This window comes from Aptenodytes patagonicus, chromosome 3 (assembly GCF_965638725.1).
Source record: "Aptenodytes patagonicus chromosome 3, bAptPat1.pri.cur, whole genome shotgun sequence".
NCBI classification, from domain to species: domain Eukaryota; kingdom Metazoa; phylum Chordata; class Aves; order Sphenisciformes; family Spheniscidae; genus Aptenodytes; species Aptenodytes patagonicus.
This window is the reverse complement of record NC_134951.1, coordinates 102170541-102189934: the sequence shown is the minus strand read 5'-3', so window position 1 is coordinate 102189934 and position 19394 is coordinate 102170541. Positions and strand designations below refer to the sequence as shown.

At 41.6% G+C, this 19394-nt stretch overlaps 1 protein-coding gene across 1 annotated transcript; it reads right to left on the bottom strand.

The window, feature by feature from the left end:
* Positions 1–82: 82 nt before the first annotated feature.
* ABCG5 (ATP binding cassette subfamily G member 5) lies at positions 83–18942 on the bottom strand. Its single transcript, XM_076335561.1, has 13 exons — positions 18821–18942; positions 18038–18159; positions 17448–17584; positions 17127–17225; positions 16018–16150; positions 14326–14465; positions 13038–13167; positions 10064–10277; positions 9597–9802; positions 8554–8692; positions 5530–5715; positions 3728–3840; positions 83–279 (listed from the first exon to the last, which is right to left on the bottom strand). The coding sequence occupies exons 1-13, from the start codon at positions 18940–18942 to the stop codon at positions 83–85; spliced, it is 1938 nt and encodes a 645-aa protein (XP_076191676.1).
* Between the last annotated feature and the right edge of the window lie 452 nt (positions 18943–19394).

Genomic DNA, 19394 nt, shown 5'->3' with positions numbered 1-19394 from the left:
TATCTAAAATCCATCAATTTAAGCCTTCAACCATAATCAAATTAAAAGTGTATTATTAGACTTTGTTAGCACTGCTACTTTTTTATTGCCTGCCGATAATTCTCTCTCTTATTTTGAAGCTCAGAATTGCTATAATGGCAAGTCCTGGTAGAAAAGCGTAGAGTATTAAGAAATCGATTGTGAACCGGGACAATGCACCAGGAAAGTTTTTTTCAATGAACTGAATGCCATGAGAGAAAATACACGCAGCATTAATTGCAGAGGAACTGTTGGCTCCACCTGTCAAAAGAAAAAATTAATTTCTTTAGTAGGTGAATCAGTAAAATTAAAACTCGGGCTTCAGTATCTAGCTCGTACATTTAATATACCTAGCCCTAACGTTATTTTAACGATGAACTATACCCACAGCAATATTTCCCATCATTTTGGAATAAGAACAGACAAGCCATATGTTTCTGCAGTTAATCTATGCCATATTTTTTTGAAGGGAAGAGTAAAGGGTCACTAGGAGCTTTCTATTTTGTTCATGCCAAACAAAAGAGGATTTATGGCTTTTCAGACACATTATCTGGAGGGGCCTCAAAAAGCAAGTTGCCCAATGTGGTAGACTTACAGTGTTCATATTTGTTGAATGCTTCCAAAATTCAAGAAATGGAGACTGTCTGAAGGGCACATTAAAAATCAGCTGTTTATTATTACTACCAAAGTCATGGATTAATTTTCTAACGTTTGCCAGCTATGCTCTTGTAATAAAGAGGGACAGGAGAGATTAATGGATAAAGAATATATAGCCTTGGAGAGGAGCACAGACACCTGGCTACAAAGCCCAAAATGTCTTAGGGTAGGTCCAAAGCTGTAAGTTTTACCCCCACTGATGGATGTTAGCTACTAACCCTGCCAACCTGATTGATTCTAGTGTTTTGCCGGTTATCTGGCTCACAGCCTGACAGATGCAAGCTGCTCAATATATGCCATCGTAACATACTTGAACTGAAGCCTCACTAGTATGAAAGGAAACATCTGGTCAGGTGTTACCTGTCAGTGCTCCCTGCACTGACGTTTGATCTTATACTGTGCAATTCTATTGATCTTCTATTTGCGTAACACTGCTCCGATAAGCATATAACAGGCTGCAAAGTTTACCTTCCAAAATGTCCCCAAAGGGGGGGATAAAAGAACAGGTGAAGAAGAAAAAGATGAAAAACTGAAAGAATGAGAAATGGTTGAAAAAGGGAGTCTAAGTTTTGTCTAGCTTGCAGAGCCAACAAGGAGAGGTGCTATGCTGCACTATGATCTCACCAACAAGGAGGGGCTGGTGGGGAATGTGAAGCTCAAGGGCAGCCTGGGCTGCAGTGACCACAAAATGGTGGAGTTCAAGATCCTTAGGGCACCGAGGAGGGCGCACAGCAAGCTCACTGCCCTGGACTTCAGGAGAGCAGACTTTGGCCTCTTCAGGGATCTGCTTGGTAGAGTGCCATGGGACAAAGCCCTGGAGGGAAGAGGGGCCCAAGAAAGCTGGGTAATATTCAAGGATCACCTCCTCCAAGCTCAGGAGCGATGCATCCCTGCGATGCAAAGAGGAAGTCAGGCAAAAATGCCAGGAGGCCTGCATGGATGAACAAGGAGCTCCTGGACAAACTCAAACACAAAAAGGAAGCCTACAGAGGGTGGAAGCAAGGGCAGGTAGCCTGGGAAGAATACAGAGAAATTGTCTGAGCAGCGAGGGATCAGGCTAAGAAAGCTAAAGCCCTGAGAGAATTAAATCTGGCCAGGGATGTCAAGGGCAACAGAAAAAAAAGCTTCTATCAGTGATAAAAAGAAGACTAGGAAAAATGTGGGCCCTCTCCAGAACGATACGGGAGACCTGTTTACCCAGGGTATGGGGAAGGCTGAGGTACCCAACGACTTTTTTGCTTCAGTCTTCACCACCCAAGCTGCAGAAGGCAAAGGCGGGGACTGGGAGAATGAAGAACCACCCACTGTAGGAGAAGATCAGGTTCGAGACCATCTAATGAACCTGAAGGTGCACAAGTCCATGGGACCTGATGATATCCATCCGCGGGTCCTGAGGGAACTGGCAGATGAAGTTGCTAAGCCACTATCCATCATATTTGAGAAGTCGTGGCAGTCCGGTGAAGCTCCCACTGATTGGGAAGGGAGAAATATAACCCCCATTTTTCAAAAGGGAAAAAAAGAAGACCCGGGGAACTACAGGCCAGTCAGTCTCACCTCTGTGCCTGGGAAGATCATGGAACAGATCCTCCTGGAAACTATGCTAAGGCATATGGAAAATAAGGAGGTGATTAGTGACAGCCAGCATGGCTTCACTAAGGGCAAATCATGCCTTGACAAATTTGGTGGCCTTCTACGATGGGGTTACAGCATTGGTGGATAAGGGAAGAGCAACTGACATCATCTACCTGGACTTGTGCAAAGGATTTGACACTGTCCTGCGCAACATCCTTGTCTCCAAATTGGAGAGACATGGATTTGATGAATAGACCACTCAGTGGATAAGGAATTGGCTGGATGGTCGCACTCAAAGACTTGTGGTCAACGGCTCGATGTCCAAGTGGAGACGAGTGGCGTTCCTCAGGGGTCGGTATTGGGACCGGCCCTGTTTAACATCTTTGTCGGTGACATGTACAGTGGGATCGAGTGCACCCTCAGCAAGTTTGCCGACAACACCAAGCTGAGTGGTGCGGTTGACATGCTGGAGGGAAGAGATGCCATCCAGAGGGACCTTGACAGGCTTGAGAGGCAGACCCTTGCAAACCTTATGGAGTTCAACAAGGCCAAGTGCAAGGTCCTGCATGTGGGTTGGGGCAATCCCAAGCACAAATACATGCTGGGCAGAGAATGGATTCAGAGCAGCCCAGAGGAGAAGGACTTGGGGGTGTTGGTTGAGGAGAAGCTCAACATGACCCGGCAATGTGCACTTGCAGTCCAGGAAGCCAACTATCCTGGGCTGCATCAAAAGAAGTGTGGCCAGCCGGTCGAGGGAGGTGATTCTCCCCCTCTGCTCCACTCTCATGAGACCCCACCTGGAGTACTGCGTTCAGGTCTGGGGCCCCCAACATAAGAAGGACATGGACCTGTTGGAGCGAGTCCAGAGGAGGGCCACGAAGATGATCAGAGGGCTGGAGCACCTCTCCTCTGAAGACAGGCTGAGAGAGTTGGGGTTGTTCAGCCTGGAGAAGAGAAGGCTCCGGCGAGACCTAGCAGCCTTCCAGTACCTGAAGGGACCCTACAGGAAAGCTGGAGAGGGACTTTTTTTACACGGGCATGTAGTGATAAGACAGTGGGGTGATGGCTTTAAACCGAAGGAGGGTAGATTTAGGTTAGATACAAGGAAGAAGTTTTTCATTATGGGGGTGGTGAGGCACTGGAACAGGTTGCCCAGAGAAGTTGTGGATGCCCCATCCCTGGAAGTGTTCAAGGCCAGGTTGGATGGGGCTTTGAGCAACCTGGTCTAGTGGAAGGAGTCCCTGACCATAGCAGGGGGGTTGGAACTAGATGATCTTTAAGGTCCCTTCCAACCCAAACCATTCTGTGATTCTATGATATGGCATTATAGTACATATTACTAATTAATAAGGTTTTTTTAAGAAGTTATCTTTAACTTATCAAGATCCTTTTATTGTACGTAGAAGGAAAATAAGCACTGACATCTTATTAAAATTATTTACAATGGATTTAAAGGCCTTTTTTTTTTTTGAATACTTACCGCATGTGAAGTTTAATCCATAAAATTCATTGACTATAAGAATCTCACTGCTGTATTTTTGAAAGGTAAGATAACTGAGTATTTTAAAAGGTGTCGGCATTTCTTCAATGGTCCTTAAAGAAATAGAGAAGTTAAATTGGCTTTTGCTACACTCCAAGAGCCAATTCTACCCCAAATTAAAACAAGCTCTCATCTTTGGCCCTAGCCTGTTACAGAAACAGTTCTTGGCTGTACATGTAGGGTTTTCAAACATAAAGTCCATTTTAGTGCTAAATGAGGAGACAACCGTGAAGGCTGTCTCTGACTTTGGTACAGTGTCATAATGTTCAGCCCTGGCTTGTTTATGGACAGTCACAAATAATTCTATGAAGTTTTTTGACATTCACATTGCAGCAATAAACTGAAAATGACAAGACCCAATATAAACCTTAGTTGCAAAAATGTGTTGCTTCCAAAATAAGAAACCACCAGCCCCTCGCTCCATCTTCAAAACCAAAAAAGACTGAATATCAATTCGTCGAAACAGTAGTAACAATACAAAAATGAAGCAAAGAATAAAGAGAAGGGAAAGAGTATGAAAATTTTGAAATAACATTATTCAACAAGACTGGGCAATTTCTGCACCTAAAATAGTGCAAGAATTTATGATTAAACAAACAAATGAACAGAAATAAAACCGCAACCCAAGTCTCAATGCTAATTTTAATATCCTTCGTTGCTTATGAAGTTTAATCATCAAAGAGATTCACCACATTAATTAGCAATGTCTCTACTGTAAAATAAGGTTAGAAACCACTCTAATAGTTCTTTAAAGTTATCATTAAGGCATTAGACTATGGTAGCGGGAATAACTGTCTTGTCACTATAAACATACATGTTCCTGAAATTAGGCAGGGACCAAATGAATTAGATATGAACTTAGTTTTATTTGATAAGCAAGTATTAGCTGAGATCTACTTTGAAGAGACAAAGCATCATCAGCTTTGTGAAGACTCATATGCTTTTCTTGAGGACAACTTGACGTCATCTTTTGTTAGGCTTACTTCATTTTCATTGGAAAGATCTCAGGTGAGCACAGAATATTTTCTCAACATCTCAAGAAAACTTTTTTTGACAATCTATTATATGTTTCTCAACAAACAGTAATTTCAGTATTGACAAATATAAGGGGAAAACTGTTCAAAGTTCATGCAGTTACAATGCAAAAATATTTATTTGCACAGTAAACAGAGCAAGTGGATCAGAATTTTCCTGCATATTTACTAAACTACTTTATTATTTTTATGTAGGTAAGTCTGCACAGATAGAAAAAGTGGCTGAAAAGTTTAGTGACTAAACTGGAGAATAACACTAATAAGATAGTTGAGAACACCTTTTTTAAAAAACATCATTCCTAGTGTTTAATACCTGATAAGTTCCAGCAGTTACTAAAAGTTGTAAGTTTTGGGGGTTTTTTTGGTAGAATCCTCTAATGAGGATGGCATTTCATGTGATAATATCAGCATAAGTAAAAGAATTCAGCCGAGCTGATAGATATTAGTTGCTCAGTTCTATCTTCCTTTTTTTTGCAAAAAGTGAAAAAAGTTAACTTTAGATATCATCAAAGATACTGTCTTTTTTGTGTGTTTAGAACAAGGCCTAACACGATCAGGCAGTTCTACCTCTGAAGGATAACAGCTGCACTTTCTTTCCATTGCTACCTGTGCATTATTGTGCTTCAGCAATACAGACTGTTCGTGAAACTCTTCTATAGGTAGATTATTTTAACATTAACACCATAATGAAATAAAACTTTTTCCTACCTTACTAGTCCCGTTCCCACTATCACACCTGCTGAATTAAGTAGCACCACTCCGCTTTGGACTATATTTGTGTTTTGAACCACGCCAAGTATAACAAGTGTTAGTAGTTCACCAATTATATGGGACGCTAAGACAACAGAAAAGAAAATTCCAAATCTGGAAGCATCAGGATACAACCCTGCAGTCCTGTACAAAAATGAGCAAAAGAACATTTATAAAACAGCATTTGGGTACTAAACTTGGAACATAGTTTTTATTTTTGTTTTTATTTATTTTTTGCAATTACAGCTCATTAAGCGAGCAGTTTATGCCTTAACCCTTAGTATGTTGTTTGGAGCCTTAACATAAAGGACATCCACTCGGCATTGTGACATAAGTGCAGATATATTAGCTTTTCTCCATCTAGATTAAAGAGGGTTATGTAAAGCTGTAATTGTAGCAGAAATCCATGTTGTTTCAAGATAACCACCGTGGTTTTTACAATCCCTTAATCTAACATCCTCCTCCTTTTTGAGTCTCTGCAGTGGGAGTCATTTATGTAAGTCACATATTTAAAGAACGTCTTTATGCAGATAATTAACAGATGGAATTGTGCACTTCTGATACTGTGCATGCAAATGTAAAAATGGATATACTCGATTAAATGGAAGGCTAATTGAATTCACCACCCATGTAATTCATCCAAATGCTATTTCCTCCATACTCCTGCACTCTTTAATACAGCATGTGCTTCCCAGCTTTTCCCTAGCTCGCCCAAGGAAAAAAAGTGTCATTCCCCCCCCTCCCAGCCTGTACTAAAGATTAAAAAGTTAAGAGAGGCCAGCAATTGCTTGGCAAACTTAATTCAGCCTTATAGTGTATATGACAGATGACAAAACTTTTTATTACATGGTGACATATTACTCTTTTTCCAAAATACCTCATACAAAGATTGCCTCACGCTAGGGACAGACTGCGTGCTTTACTTAGCTAACAAGCAGCTACTCAACATTTTATTTTCTTTTTCCTTGCTCAATGCAAGGCTCTATGTCTTTTTTTCAATCCATGATGTTTGAACATGGTCTTAAAATAGAAGTATTAATTTTCTTACAGGTTTCCTGTAGCATTTTTTGCATGTAATATCAAAATAATCTCTATTATAAATAGATGGCTGAACATTGACTTCAAGTATTAAATATTCAACGAGCTAGCAGGTATTTAACAATCTTTAATCACAGATTGGTGCAGAAGAAACAGCTCTCCAAAGTCCTAGCATAAAAGTATCACCTTCTCTGAAGTGCTCTAATACTTCACACAGAGCTATGTAGACACAGACTAGTAAATCTGGGGTAGGAATAGAAAGAGAAGAAAGCCTAAAAGAGAAGGAAAAAAACAATTCAGAAGAGAGCACATTACAGCAATAGAATGGTAAGATAAGAGAAACTCTTAGAACATTTCCCAGAGGTATCTTTAGCCAGGAAAATCTGCATAAACAGTACATTTACTTGATTGCAAAAGCGGCTGATTTTGTTCTTGGCCAGAGCTGCCTTGTGTCTGATCAGGTAAGAGTTTGGGACTGTCTGACCCAAGCTGTCTGACCCTACAAACACAAACTCTGAGAGAAATGGCTTGTCAGAACACATACCAGAGGCTATCAAAGCCTCTCCAAAAGTTAGTCCTGCGCAGGTACAATCTTCAAAATTTCACAGAGAAACTACTTGCCCTAAGAGGTCTAAGGGCACTATGAAATCACTCTGACACATCACTGATGGCTTCCAAACAACCACAAGATAGCAAAGATATGCAGAGGCTAATATCTGTAAATTCTGTAAATATTATCCATTAACTGGAACCACACTCTTTATTGTTGATTGTGTTTAAAACTACCAAAGCACAAGGGCAAAGTCTCTGCCCATACGGATTTCCTGTTCATCAAGGAGCGAGCGTGACAAAGAGTGGCTCGTGTTCTTCAGGAGCTCCACAAACCTTCCCTCATTGAGCCCGAAAAGATGCCTTCCAAATGGCTGCCTTCTTGGCAACCAGCTCACTAGCAGGCAGAAGTGGAAGGGCTCTGGTGAGCACAGTGCATCCTCTAAAAGCTTAGTGGGCGGAGGAGTAATTTCTGTTTGTCTGTGAAGAAGGACTTCTTGGGGAGCACTGCCTGAAGCAGGCAGCACCAACAGCTTGCAGAAATAAAAGCCCAGGTAGCTAAGAGGACAAAGAGAAAGATGGCCTTGCTTGAACAAAACTTTAGTGTGCTACACACCACTCCCTTCATAATTAGGAAAACAAAAATCCCAGGAAAATCTTGAAGGACAGAAATTGGTCCTTATTACTTTGCTATTAGCTTATGCCAGCAGCTATGGACTGTATTAAGTTCAGAATAAGCAAGTGGAAGGTGGGAAATCAATGGAACAGAAATGAAGAAGAGCAGACCTACGTGATAGATAAAGCAATGAACAGATGAAATATTTCATCATCGCATTCTGAGGTACTACTTCACAATGATGTGAGGAAATGAATGTACTGGGGGAAAAAAAGCAAGCTTTACAATCAAACCCTTTCTCCCACTATCAGAAATCTGCTTTAGTGCCTTTCTCTGGAGAGTGGAAGAAAGGGATCCAAATCTCATCACTTCCATATGCTGTAGCTAAACCCCAAATGTCCCAGGAAATATGAAGCTTTGTTACTGTCACGTACCTACTGTTGTCTTCCTCACTTTTTTCCCCTCTTATTTCCTATCTTTCTAAATGTAATGTAAAATGACACTTCCTGCTTTTGGTATGACACAAGAATAATAAATGCCCCGGGCCCATTAAAACTTCTCAAGTTACCTACAGAACTGGTAACTTACTTACTCAGTAAGTGTTTTAACACTGCCTGAAAAAGAAGGGTTAAAATTGTGTCATCTTCCCTTAAGCTTTCTCTGTAATCATTCTGAGAGACAATAGCAGGAAGACATGCCAGGAGGCCCGTTGCTGACACGGGAATTGAAACTGATAACGAGAAGAAAATAATAATCCAATAGATGGTATAAGTGCTTACCAGTATATAAAGGTGCTGAAAATTGCCACGCTGATGACACTGAAGGGCAGGAAATGTACTATATAAGCTAAAAGCATTTGCCACTTCTTATATAAGCCATCTTTACTTTCTTGGTCACTGATAGCACGTAAAGGTGGGACTGGATTAAATATATAAGAAATAAATTAAATCACCTTTGAATAAAGAGACCAAGACTTGTTGCTAGCAAAAATGACCTGAAACACAGAGACAACTTTGAGAATATATCAGAAACATTCTGTCTAAACCAGTCTGATCCCTTTTTCCCCCACTACAAATGCAAAACATGCTCCCTGCAGATTGCAAAAGTTGGTAAGCTTAATGAAAGAGACCTGACTAGGCAGCATGCAGGACAGTCTTCTCTTTTTGCAGATACAAATTAAAGACGTGAAAAAACTGCCGACACTGGATAATTTCTTGGGGTGCTCTCATCCCAAGGTGATGACAGCAGTGTATGTTCCCCACATGAGCAAAACAGTTTTTAGGGCTGTAAATAGAAACTACTGCTGGTCTTAGTATGGCAGCTGTAGGAGAAACACCCTCCACGAAAAATGTAATCATCACAGAATACTCTTAAATTTAATTATCCTTAATTGCTGTCAAAGCTGATTTGTTCTTCTGTCCTTTCCATGCCTTTGGTTTTGATCTCACTTCAGATGTTAACTACAGACCTAGACTTTGTCCTGCCTTTATAATGCTACATGCAGGCAAGTTAAGGGCTATTGCACAGTTCAGAATAAACCCTCCACACACAGGCCAGCTGCAAAAAGGGCAAGGCAGGGATCAGGGCATATCCCTTCATTAAGTGCAGTGAACCTGGAGCGCCTCTGATGGGCTAATCTTTTTCTGCGGCGCGAAGCTCCCTGTTGCTTCGCCTTTGAATTTCATGCTTCTGTATCAGCTCTGACATTACCTAAAACTGTTAAGATCCTTTAAATGGCTGCCTTCAAAAAAGACTTTTTCACTATTTACAAAATAGTGGCAGCAATACCTGCTGCTGCACGTGATACAGGACAGAAACTCACAAAGGGCAACAGCATTGAGCATCCCTGTGTAGGGGGGGGCACTCACGCACTGGTAGACAAGCCCCACACGGTCCTGCACAGCTCCTTTTACCAGGTCATTCCTTAGTCTAAGAAGGAAAAATGCTATGAACAAGCCAAATAGCAGATTCTGGAGGAGTCGCATGATGATGCCCATCTTATCTCTGGAGAAGTTTCTTGTTGTCCTCCTGGTAATGAAACAAAACAGTAACAATATACTTATTAGCTATGACTGACCACATGTTGGTAGGGTATTTAGCTTTGAACAAATCTTACACACAATGTGGCCACAAAAATGTAATATATTAAAAAAGACAGAGACAAGTACAGTGGTAGACAAAATAAACAAGAAAGTGCATTTATATATGGGGGGGGACAGTGACCCAAAAGATTGGTGGATAAGAAAACATATCTTTCTTAAAAATGGGGGCGAAATAAAAAAGTCTTACCGTAAAAGAATCCATAGTTTGTAAAAGGCACTGGGTGAGTCTTTGTTTTTGAATGGTATTGGTGGCAGCTCTTTCATACACTTTGTTCTTTCAATGGCTGCCAGTACTTTGCTAAAGATCTCTGAGTTTTTGTAGGCTGATACAATTACCTGAACCCTACTGTAGGTTTCGAGTTCACGTTCCTTGCTTCGAGTGTCCACGGATGTCAGATCCACTGTAAATTTACAAAGTGTTTACTATATATACACATCACTTTCCCTTCATACCTCTTCCCCCCTTGCAACTAACCTTTCCTTGTCTCTATCCTAAAATCTGCAAAGAAGAAAAGGTCCATTGAAAGTATTCAAGGTTTCTTTTACTCCTCCCTTCCTTTAGAAACGGCATGAATGAATAGCTGTGCAGCCACAGTAAATCTCTGTGTTTTGTGGCTTCTGTAGGACCCTGAAGTTCGAGTTCTTTATCTGGAAATGCAGGGACTGAGCGGTGTGTTGGTCAGACCTTTAGCGTTCTCCTTGCACGGCACAGAGCTGTGCCACCAGTGAAACGCTACTGCTGCCAAGAGCAAGACAGAGCACCAGCTGAGGATGAACACTGATGAGGATGAAGAGATGACTTTCTGGTCATGTATTTCTCAGGTTTTCAGGCAAATGGTCAGACATGGCTCCCTGATTCCCCCTTGTCCTCTGCCTGCTCCTCCATAACCATGGAGCTTTGTTTTCCAGTTAGTCTGAGCACATGCTGCAGAGACATTGCTCTTCTCTACTTGAGCTGTTACTGCATTGTTGGACTGGGTTTCAGGCACATCCTTCTCAGACATACTTCTGTTTTAATGGGAAGTCAGAGGATGTTCAGCAGGCCAAATTCCCCTAGCAGGCTCAGCCCAAGCTGAAGAAAGTATTACTTACTGACGTGGAACTTACGAAAGGTAAATACTCCACAGAGTTAATGTTCCTTTCTAGTAAGTCCACCTATACCTATTCCTGACACCAGCAATTCTTTTACTGGCAGATGGGAACTTTGTGTGTGTTACTTGTACAAGTCATACAGATTCAGCAATAGTGCTGCTAATAATGCAGCTAAAATGCATTAGGAATTTCCCTTTTCCCTAATAACAATGAAGTATCTTCAGTTTCAAAAACTAGATTGTTGTTCTCAGGAATAGCTGTTCTTACAGATTTTTGTATTACTCTTCTACATCGGCTAAGATGTCTTTAGCAGTTATTTATTCTTCAGGTTTCTGTCATCCTTAGATTTCAGTTTTCCAGTACCATGCTCAACTTCAAAATACAAATGGAAGAAGAGAAAAGGAGCCCTTGTCCAGGATTCTTGTTTTGTCCTCTAATCCTGAATTAAGCTTGTGAATACTTTCCTGGTGTTCTGAAAGCTGGAATTCAGCAGAATTGTCTTTAATGGTAAACATTACCAAAATGAAGTCATCACTTTTGTAAATAGGAACATAAAAAATGCAGACATGCTTTTTAAAACTTGGCCAGTGTGACTTGCTGGAAGTCACACACAAAATAAATGGCAAGCAGGTGTGTTTTAAAAAATAACACCACTGACTAGTCACTACACCAAATAGCTAATGCCTACCACGCATTTGTACTTTTTACATAAACACAACATGTGACATTTCAATTCTATAATCCAACTCTATAATCCAATACTATAATCCATGCATTGAGTGCATCCATATAATCTATGCACTCAATGCATAGGATCTATTTTCCTCTGCTCTTGGTGTAAATGAGATCAGAATCCATCCTTTCATTCGCATCATTAAATCACACAAAAAAATATAAACTACCAATTTTCCAAAGACTAAATATTCTGATGATTCTTTGCTCTAAACTGTATTTTTTCCTTTTCTTGTCACATTCAAAGGTTGACATTTGAAGAATGCAGTACTCTCTTTACCAAGCTTTTTAAAAACTGGGTCTAAATCTCAAATCATCTATGCTTTTCAAGACTATTCAAATTCACGAAGGCAAAATTATCCTCACTGTCACACCAGTATTTTCAGCTTCATCCCATTCCAGCTTCATGTCAACAACCATCCTCTCTTCTCTCTGAGTTTAGGATGCCATCTAGACAATAGAAGAACACTGCCTCCTCTGAATGTGCCACGTTTCTGAATACAGCTTTTTGGATTGGTCAAATTCCCTGGTTAACACACAGCTAGTATCGTCAGAAATCAACCTACATACTAGATTAAAAAAAGGTAGATAGATAGATATACACACACAGGTATGTATGTACATCTATACACACACAAACACATACACATGTTCTTCAAACTTATATCTGCTTGAATCGGGTACACAGATGCCCTGCAGCAAAACCAAGCTTCATTTCCAAAATCTCATGCTGACACTTTCTTTCATCCTGAATTGGGAAAACAGTACTCTTCAGCTTTTGCCAACAGCTTGCCACCATCATCTCCTGAAGCATCCATATGTTCTGCTCCACCAGCTCACCCTGGTATTAGCAACTCCCTAAACTTTCTGAGGCCTCAATTGTGAATCTCTGGAAATGGATGCCTCAGTCATCCTGTATTTATTCCACATCCCTCCCTTCAGGCAACAACTGTCTTCAGTTGCTTGGCATCACAAAAGTCCATAAGAGCAAAAGACTTTCCACAGTTTTGGGATCAAATTGATTTTCCAATGTCCAGTGGACAGCCACAGGGAGATGCCACCAGGAATCCACAAGTTTCATGAAGCTGAGACTCCTTTTTTATTGGTAATTTACTCCTTTCTGCTGTGTTTCAGTCCTTCTGCAAACAACTTCTGCTTTATGGAGTCAGTGAAGGTTACATGGGCGCAGCTCTTTCATCTCCGAGCTGAGCACAATTACAAAGTTTAGAAAGAATTCAAACACATTTCTATCTCTGGAAGAACTTTAATTTGGGGAGGAAAACCTGTTTGTCTAAAGGAAACCCATATTTTTACCAAAACAACTTAGACAAACTTACCATAGAAGTCAAAAGGATTTGATTGCTCAGGACAAGAATAGCCGCAGTTGCTAAAAAATGTAATCATTTCCACAGGGTTCCCACAGAAAACCATTTCTCCAAAGCTCATGATGGCTATTTTGTCAAATAACTGCGGGGAGCAAATTAATATATCAGCAATAAATACCGAGAAGCAGTACAGTAGTTCTTGAGTACACCTACTGTCTTGGTAATAAAAATGCTTTGACAGGAAAAACTGTTTTGACGCATTCAAACTTCCTTAGAATATTTCTGTCAAAGGAAGTTTGTCCTTTCTATCGCTCCTCTCGGTGGTTATGCAAGATGACACATTTGTAAGCTCTTAAAACTAGTGCTTCTCAAAACTGTCAGCAACAGCAGCATACAGAGGTAATCCACAAACAGAAATGGGAGCTGTGGACTTCTGACTTCACTTCTAATGCACCTTCACTTACTGACAGACCTCCTTTGGCGCTTAATAGCCCCAGTCTGTAAAATCCCCAAATTGTTGGGAAGATTATCCTGAAGTGCTTAAGGACTTTTAACAGCACTGCTCTTCGGGTAAACATTTGCCAGGGCAGGGTTCCCACCAGCTATGATCAACCCATATTCCCAAGGCACCAGGACTGCTTTCAGTCCAGAAAACCACCGTCACTCCCCTCCAGCTTCACGACCACTTACACTCAATTCCGTCAGCCAGGGAAGAGGTGCCGTGCATTCACGTGGTGGGTGGTGGATGTGAGAGAAGAGCAAAGTGCGAAAGAGTAATGGGAAGGGAGAAATGCTCTCCCCAGCACAAGCCCTGCAAGGCAGGCCTGCCCCACCGCATGACCAAGGTGTACCCACATCACTTGACGCAAAAAGGAAAAAAGATTTTTTTTTTCTTCCCTTTCCATTCCAAATCACGGCTTTATCTGTCTCAAGTTGCAAGTGTTACTGAAATATGAATATGTAAAGATAAATAAAGCGCTAGTTTTTACAGTGCCTGCACACATGGGGGATTTACATGGCTTCTTCCAGTGTTTTTGATTTGGGTAGCTGCATAACACAAAGGTTAGGCACGCAGTCAGTGTGCATGCTGTTTTCACAGGGCAGCATGTGATCCAAAGTGCCCTGTGACTGGCAGAAGGCCAGAGCTGTGAAGTTCAAGACAAGCCTGTATTTACGCAGGGGGAAAGGAAGAGAGCCTTTGAAGGCAACTATACTGGATCTTGTACTTTTATCCTGAAAAGAACCTAGGTACTAAGAAGCCTGGTGTAAAAAAAGCAAATAGTAAGTAGATATCATTTACCCTGAAGAGTTCTGAGCGAGGCTGATGAATTGTCATGATCACAATCCTGCCTCTGTGTGCAAGCTCTGAGAGCAGCGAGACAATCTGGTTTGCCGTCAGGCAGTCCAGCCCTGTCGTTGGTTCATCAAGTAGCATGACCTCTGTGAAATGACAAGGAACATCACTAAAACTCAGGTAAACGGGGAGCAAATGTTACAGCTTCTGCCTTTGAAGATAATTTGGCAAATAGCATAGAAATTACTTTACATGTGAAGTTCCACGTGTAAAGCCGAGTATGCATAGCTATTGCCATGATGGGATCTTTCAGTCTTAGTTAGCTTCAGTGGTTCAGTTTCAGTGACTAGGACTAAGGACATAAAAAACTACTGCAGGATCAGAGCATACGCATTTTTTTCTAAGTTCAGGTGAAATCTGAAAATTACCAAAATAGATTTGATGTATACATCTGCTTCTAAGAACAATAATGATAAATTTCATCACGTATACAAATGTAAATATAACTGACATAATTAGCTAGAAGTCATAATCTGAATTAAATCTTTATATACACACAGAATTTGTTATGAACAAATTAAGAGTTGTTAAAATACAGCATATATAATTCCATAGATGAGAGCGGTAGGGTTTTTTTACTGCATTTTCTTCATGATTTCATTGCACATGGAAGGGTAAAAGTTACACTCAAATCCATTATTTTTACAGAGATGAGACATAGCACAGAAGAGGGAAGTTCAACCTTGATCAGGATAAGGGGGGAGGAGAGCTTTCTCTGTAGGTTTATCTACACAGAATTACTTTGTGTTTACTATAGAGTTTAGTGAACCTACTGAGCAATAACTACACCCAGTGAACTCTCCAGGAGCCACCAGTAGCACACAGTACCTGTGAAATACCTCACTTTGCTATGTAAATGCTCCTTCCTGCCTGGTATGCACTCCTAGCACATCTGCACCGCTACGAGGACTCCAGAATCCAATAAATGCGTGCTATACATTCACGCCATAAGATTCTGGCACCTTTAAGAAACTATCTCAACACAGACAAAATTTACAGTGCTGTTTCCCATGGCTAGTCCTTCTAGTTACCCTGCTTTGATTTTCATTCTTTTTTTTTTTTTTCTTTACAGTAAATCTACAACCACATATAGAAGTGTGGTATTCATCAATATCTCGTTTCTTATCAAGGGCAATGCAACATGAGGGCTATTATACTTCTGAGCGTTTACTCTGTTCTGTTTATGTCTTTTCCAAATGAGCAAATCTCATGTGCCGAGTACCTTTTTGGCTCTGGTGCTCACACACACACGGCTCAATGGCAGCTACTCCACTACAAGGCTCAAAGCTTGCAGATGCATGGCTCTAATGCGCTCAAAAAACTATAAATTAATGTGCCACAACCAACATTTCATACACGGGAAGGGTGAGCCCGGAAAGACTTAAAATAGATAAAAGCAAGGCTAAACCTATGTTCAGTCCCTAAGATTTTAAAATCGTCTACTTTCCGAGATCAACTAATAGATTAATGGCAGACCTGAGTTACTGCTCATCCTTTTCTGTCATTACTAGACTAGCTTTTGCTGAATTACAGAATATAAATGCTTTTGTATTTTAAAGTGGTTTATGGAGGTCCATGGTGGGAGCGCGAAGTGACACTGCTTTGTTCAATTTTGAAAATCCGTGCAGCGGTACTTACTGGGATCTTGTAATAGCTGGGCTGCAATTGAAACACGACGCCTCTCACCCCCAGAAATTCCTACAAAAATACGGCTTCCAATTATTTTGTCAGCAACGTAGCCGAGACTCAGCTCAGCCATAACTGCATCTACCTGAAAAATAATTACAATTTAGAAAGACTAAACACAGTCCAACTCAGATACCTGTGTGCAAAACGAAAAAATGAAAGAAAAAAAGAGACATAATCTTAAGCTATGGTTTTCCCAATACGCTGCTTGCATCCATTCTAGTTGGAAGGTATCTGGCCTCGTTTCTATTTGATTATTTTTAATGTATTATTTCAATTATTATTTTTTAAATTTTATTTTCATTTATTCTGAAATGAGTAGAATTTTAGCTTCAGTTGTCATGAAGAGATGAGTTCAGAGGTGGGACTAGAAGTTAAGGTCTGAAGCATAACATGCTGCTCTGGCTTCCAAAATAAGGGAGCAGAAAGGCACATCTGTTCTGGGGATGTATAAAATACTGAGTGGAAGATAGGTGAAGAGAGAAGACAGAGAGCAAGGGCCTTTGGTCAGGAATATCCAATCTTTACTCTCAACAGAGGCCAAGAAGAGTCCTTTAATAGATCTGAAACACACCTATTTTATCAATAAAGTAGCTTGTAGGGGGCTTATTAGACCAGTGCTTTTCGGAGCTGTTCTGGTTAGTGAGAGACGTCCTACAGGAGCCAGAGTAGTGTCGAAGTCACCTCTGCTGTCCATGAGACTTGCCAGCACACATAGCCCTAAACACCCCAGAGAACTGTGTTTCCCAGCTGGAGAAGGGGAACTGACCTCGATACCAATAGCAGTATCTCCTGCAGCAGTAACTGCTACAGCTTTGGGCGGGAGAGTTTTGTCCCAGCATAATGGTGATTCCCTGGGTCAGCTCAAGCCCCTTGCAGAGATGGGGAGCACCAGAGAGTTTGTGTCCTACTCCTCAGCAGGAGGATTTCTCCCCATTTGCAGAATGAGGATTACAAAACCTTATAAACGTAAAACACAGCCATGGATGGAAAATGCTGCTGGTGAAAGCTTTACATGACATCATGTCTGCCTTTCTGGTGGAAGACGGTAAAGTACAGACCTTCTTTTTGATGAAGTTGTTGGAGCATTTCTGAAGAGTTAGTAAAGCAGTGTAGGTCAGAGACTCTTGTATGGTGAGGAAGCTTAACAAAGTGTCACTCTGGGAAAAAAAGGTGAAGAGGAAGAAGCAGTTAGTCCTGTAGTAATTAAGGTCTTGCCCCTGCTCGCACAACTTTCATTCATTCATACAATTTATTAACCTCGTTGTACCAAATTCACTAGTAAGATCTCTGTCAGATTACATTACTCCATTTACACTAGCAACTTTACTTTCTTTACATGAGAGGAAGCACAGTGCACAAAAATAAATGTAGATGGTAACCTGTGGCACATAAGAGATGCAATCTCTAAACTGTTCCTTCTTCAGCTGACGCCCGTTCACACACACTTCACCAAAGAAGTTGTCTTTATGTCCCAGTCTTCCTGATATTGCATCCAGAAGTGTTGTTTTCCCAGATCCTTTCAAACAAAAGAAATTAATCATGTGATGAGATTAATTTTTTGATTTCAAGAGCGGTAGCCTCGCTTGGATAGAGACGTATGAAAAGAATAAAGTTTTTTTTTTCTCTCAATAACATTAAAATAATAGGTCCTGAAAATGCAGCTAGTTAAGGGGAAGTAAATGGGAAACCTAGAATGTGTGTAAATTAGCATTTAATTCATACAAATTCACACTTCATAGTGAAACATTTGGGTTTAGAAGTAACCTTATCTTTTATTGAAGTTATAATTGTTAGTTAGATGACAGAAGATTGAACTCTGAAAACCAAGCACCACATTTTTACAAAGCAGGGGTTAAAACCAGCTGCAGTTTCATTATTTAAAACACAGACCTCAGTCACATTCATACCACTGTGGAAGTCACCAGTATGAAGTTCGATCTTACTCTTTTAAAGTACTGGAACAGCTTACCAGAATTTCCTAAAATCCCCATAATCTGGCCACTCTCTATGTGAAATGAAACATCCTTAAGTATTTGCCGGGTCCATTTTTTATGATAGAAAGAAACATTCCACCACGGGCCAACACGTTCTCTTGGAAAACAAACATCAAAAAAGACAAAATAGAGAAGATTTAAAAGTTTTGCATAAACAAGCAAATGGTTTATAGCTACTTGCATGTGGGATGGGAGCCTGCAAGGATTTTAAAATGTTGGGGGAAAAAAAATTTCCCCCCTCCCCCCCAGGCTTTAACATTTTAACTTCAGCATTATCTGGAAGATAAAATGAAGTCTGAACAGATTTTTCAGAATGACTGCTAGGAGGCTTTTGGACTACAACCAAAAGGGGAAACTTGAACTGAGGCTTTATTTGTTGACAATGTTTGCCAGCCATTAATCCACCTGACTGTTTTCTTAGGGCCTCACGTTATCCTTCTGGCAGCAGTAAGAAAGGCAGTGGGAAAAGTCACAATCTTTGGAAGTCTCCTCTAAAGCATCTCCTTCAGAGACATGTGAAGAACCACCGGTGAACCCTCCGGAGGACAGACTGGTTCTGTCTCCCTCAAGCCGTGTACTCTACCCCTGTGGCAGGCGGCCCAGTGCCATGAGGCAGGCAGCCTGGCAACGTCCCTCCTTCTTTACTGGGCTGAAGCCGAACTCACAGCCCACGGGTCCCAGCCTCTCTCCCCTCAGCCCCTGGGGTCGGAGCAGCTGCTGGCGGGCAGGGGCTCGCCATGCCACCTTCCTGGCCCTACCTGATGGCGTAGGAGACACCCCGGACACTGATGCTGTTGGAGGGCTGCGCCGTGGCCTTCGCCTCACCTATCTGCCCACCGCTTCTGCTCCTCTCCAGGGCGGGAGACCCTCTGCCCAACATGCTCCGGTGCTGGGGCCCCACAGGCTCCCTCCCTCACGCTGTTGGCCAGGTGCCTGACACTGCCACCACCATGCCTCCCCCTGGCACTGGGCAGGGGCAGCTCCCCACTGTCCCCGGTTCGGAGCAGGTCGCTGCCCCTGGTGCTCGCCACCCAGGGAAGCGCCTAAAAGAAAATAGAGGGGCTATCAGTTCTTTCTTTTTCCTGACAACAACTGATAGGCGATTAGCTGAAGCCGCTATCTGATGTACCTTTAGCCCGAGCTGTTACTGTCCCAGAGGAGGGCAATATTTCCCTGTCCATGGGGTTACACCAGCTGCAGAGACACAGCGCGCCAGGAGAAATGGTGCTGTGGTAAAGGCGCCTGGAAAGGGCTGAGCTCAAAACCAAGACAAGAAGGATTTCCACAGCTTTCAAAGAGCCGATAGTCAAACCACCACAGGGAGCAAGACCT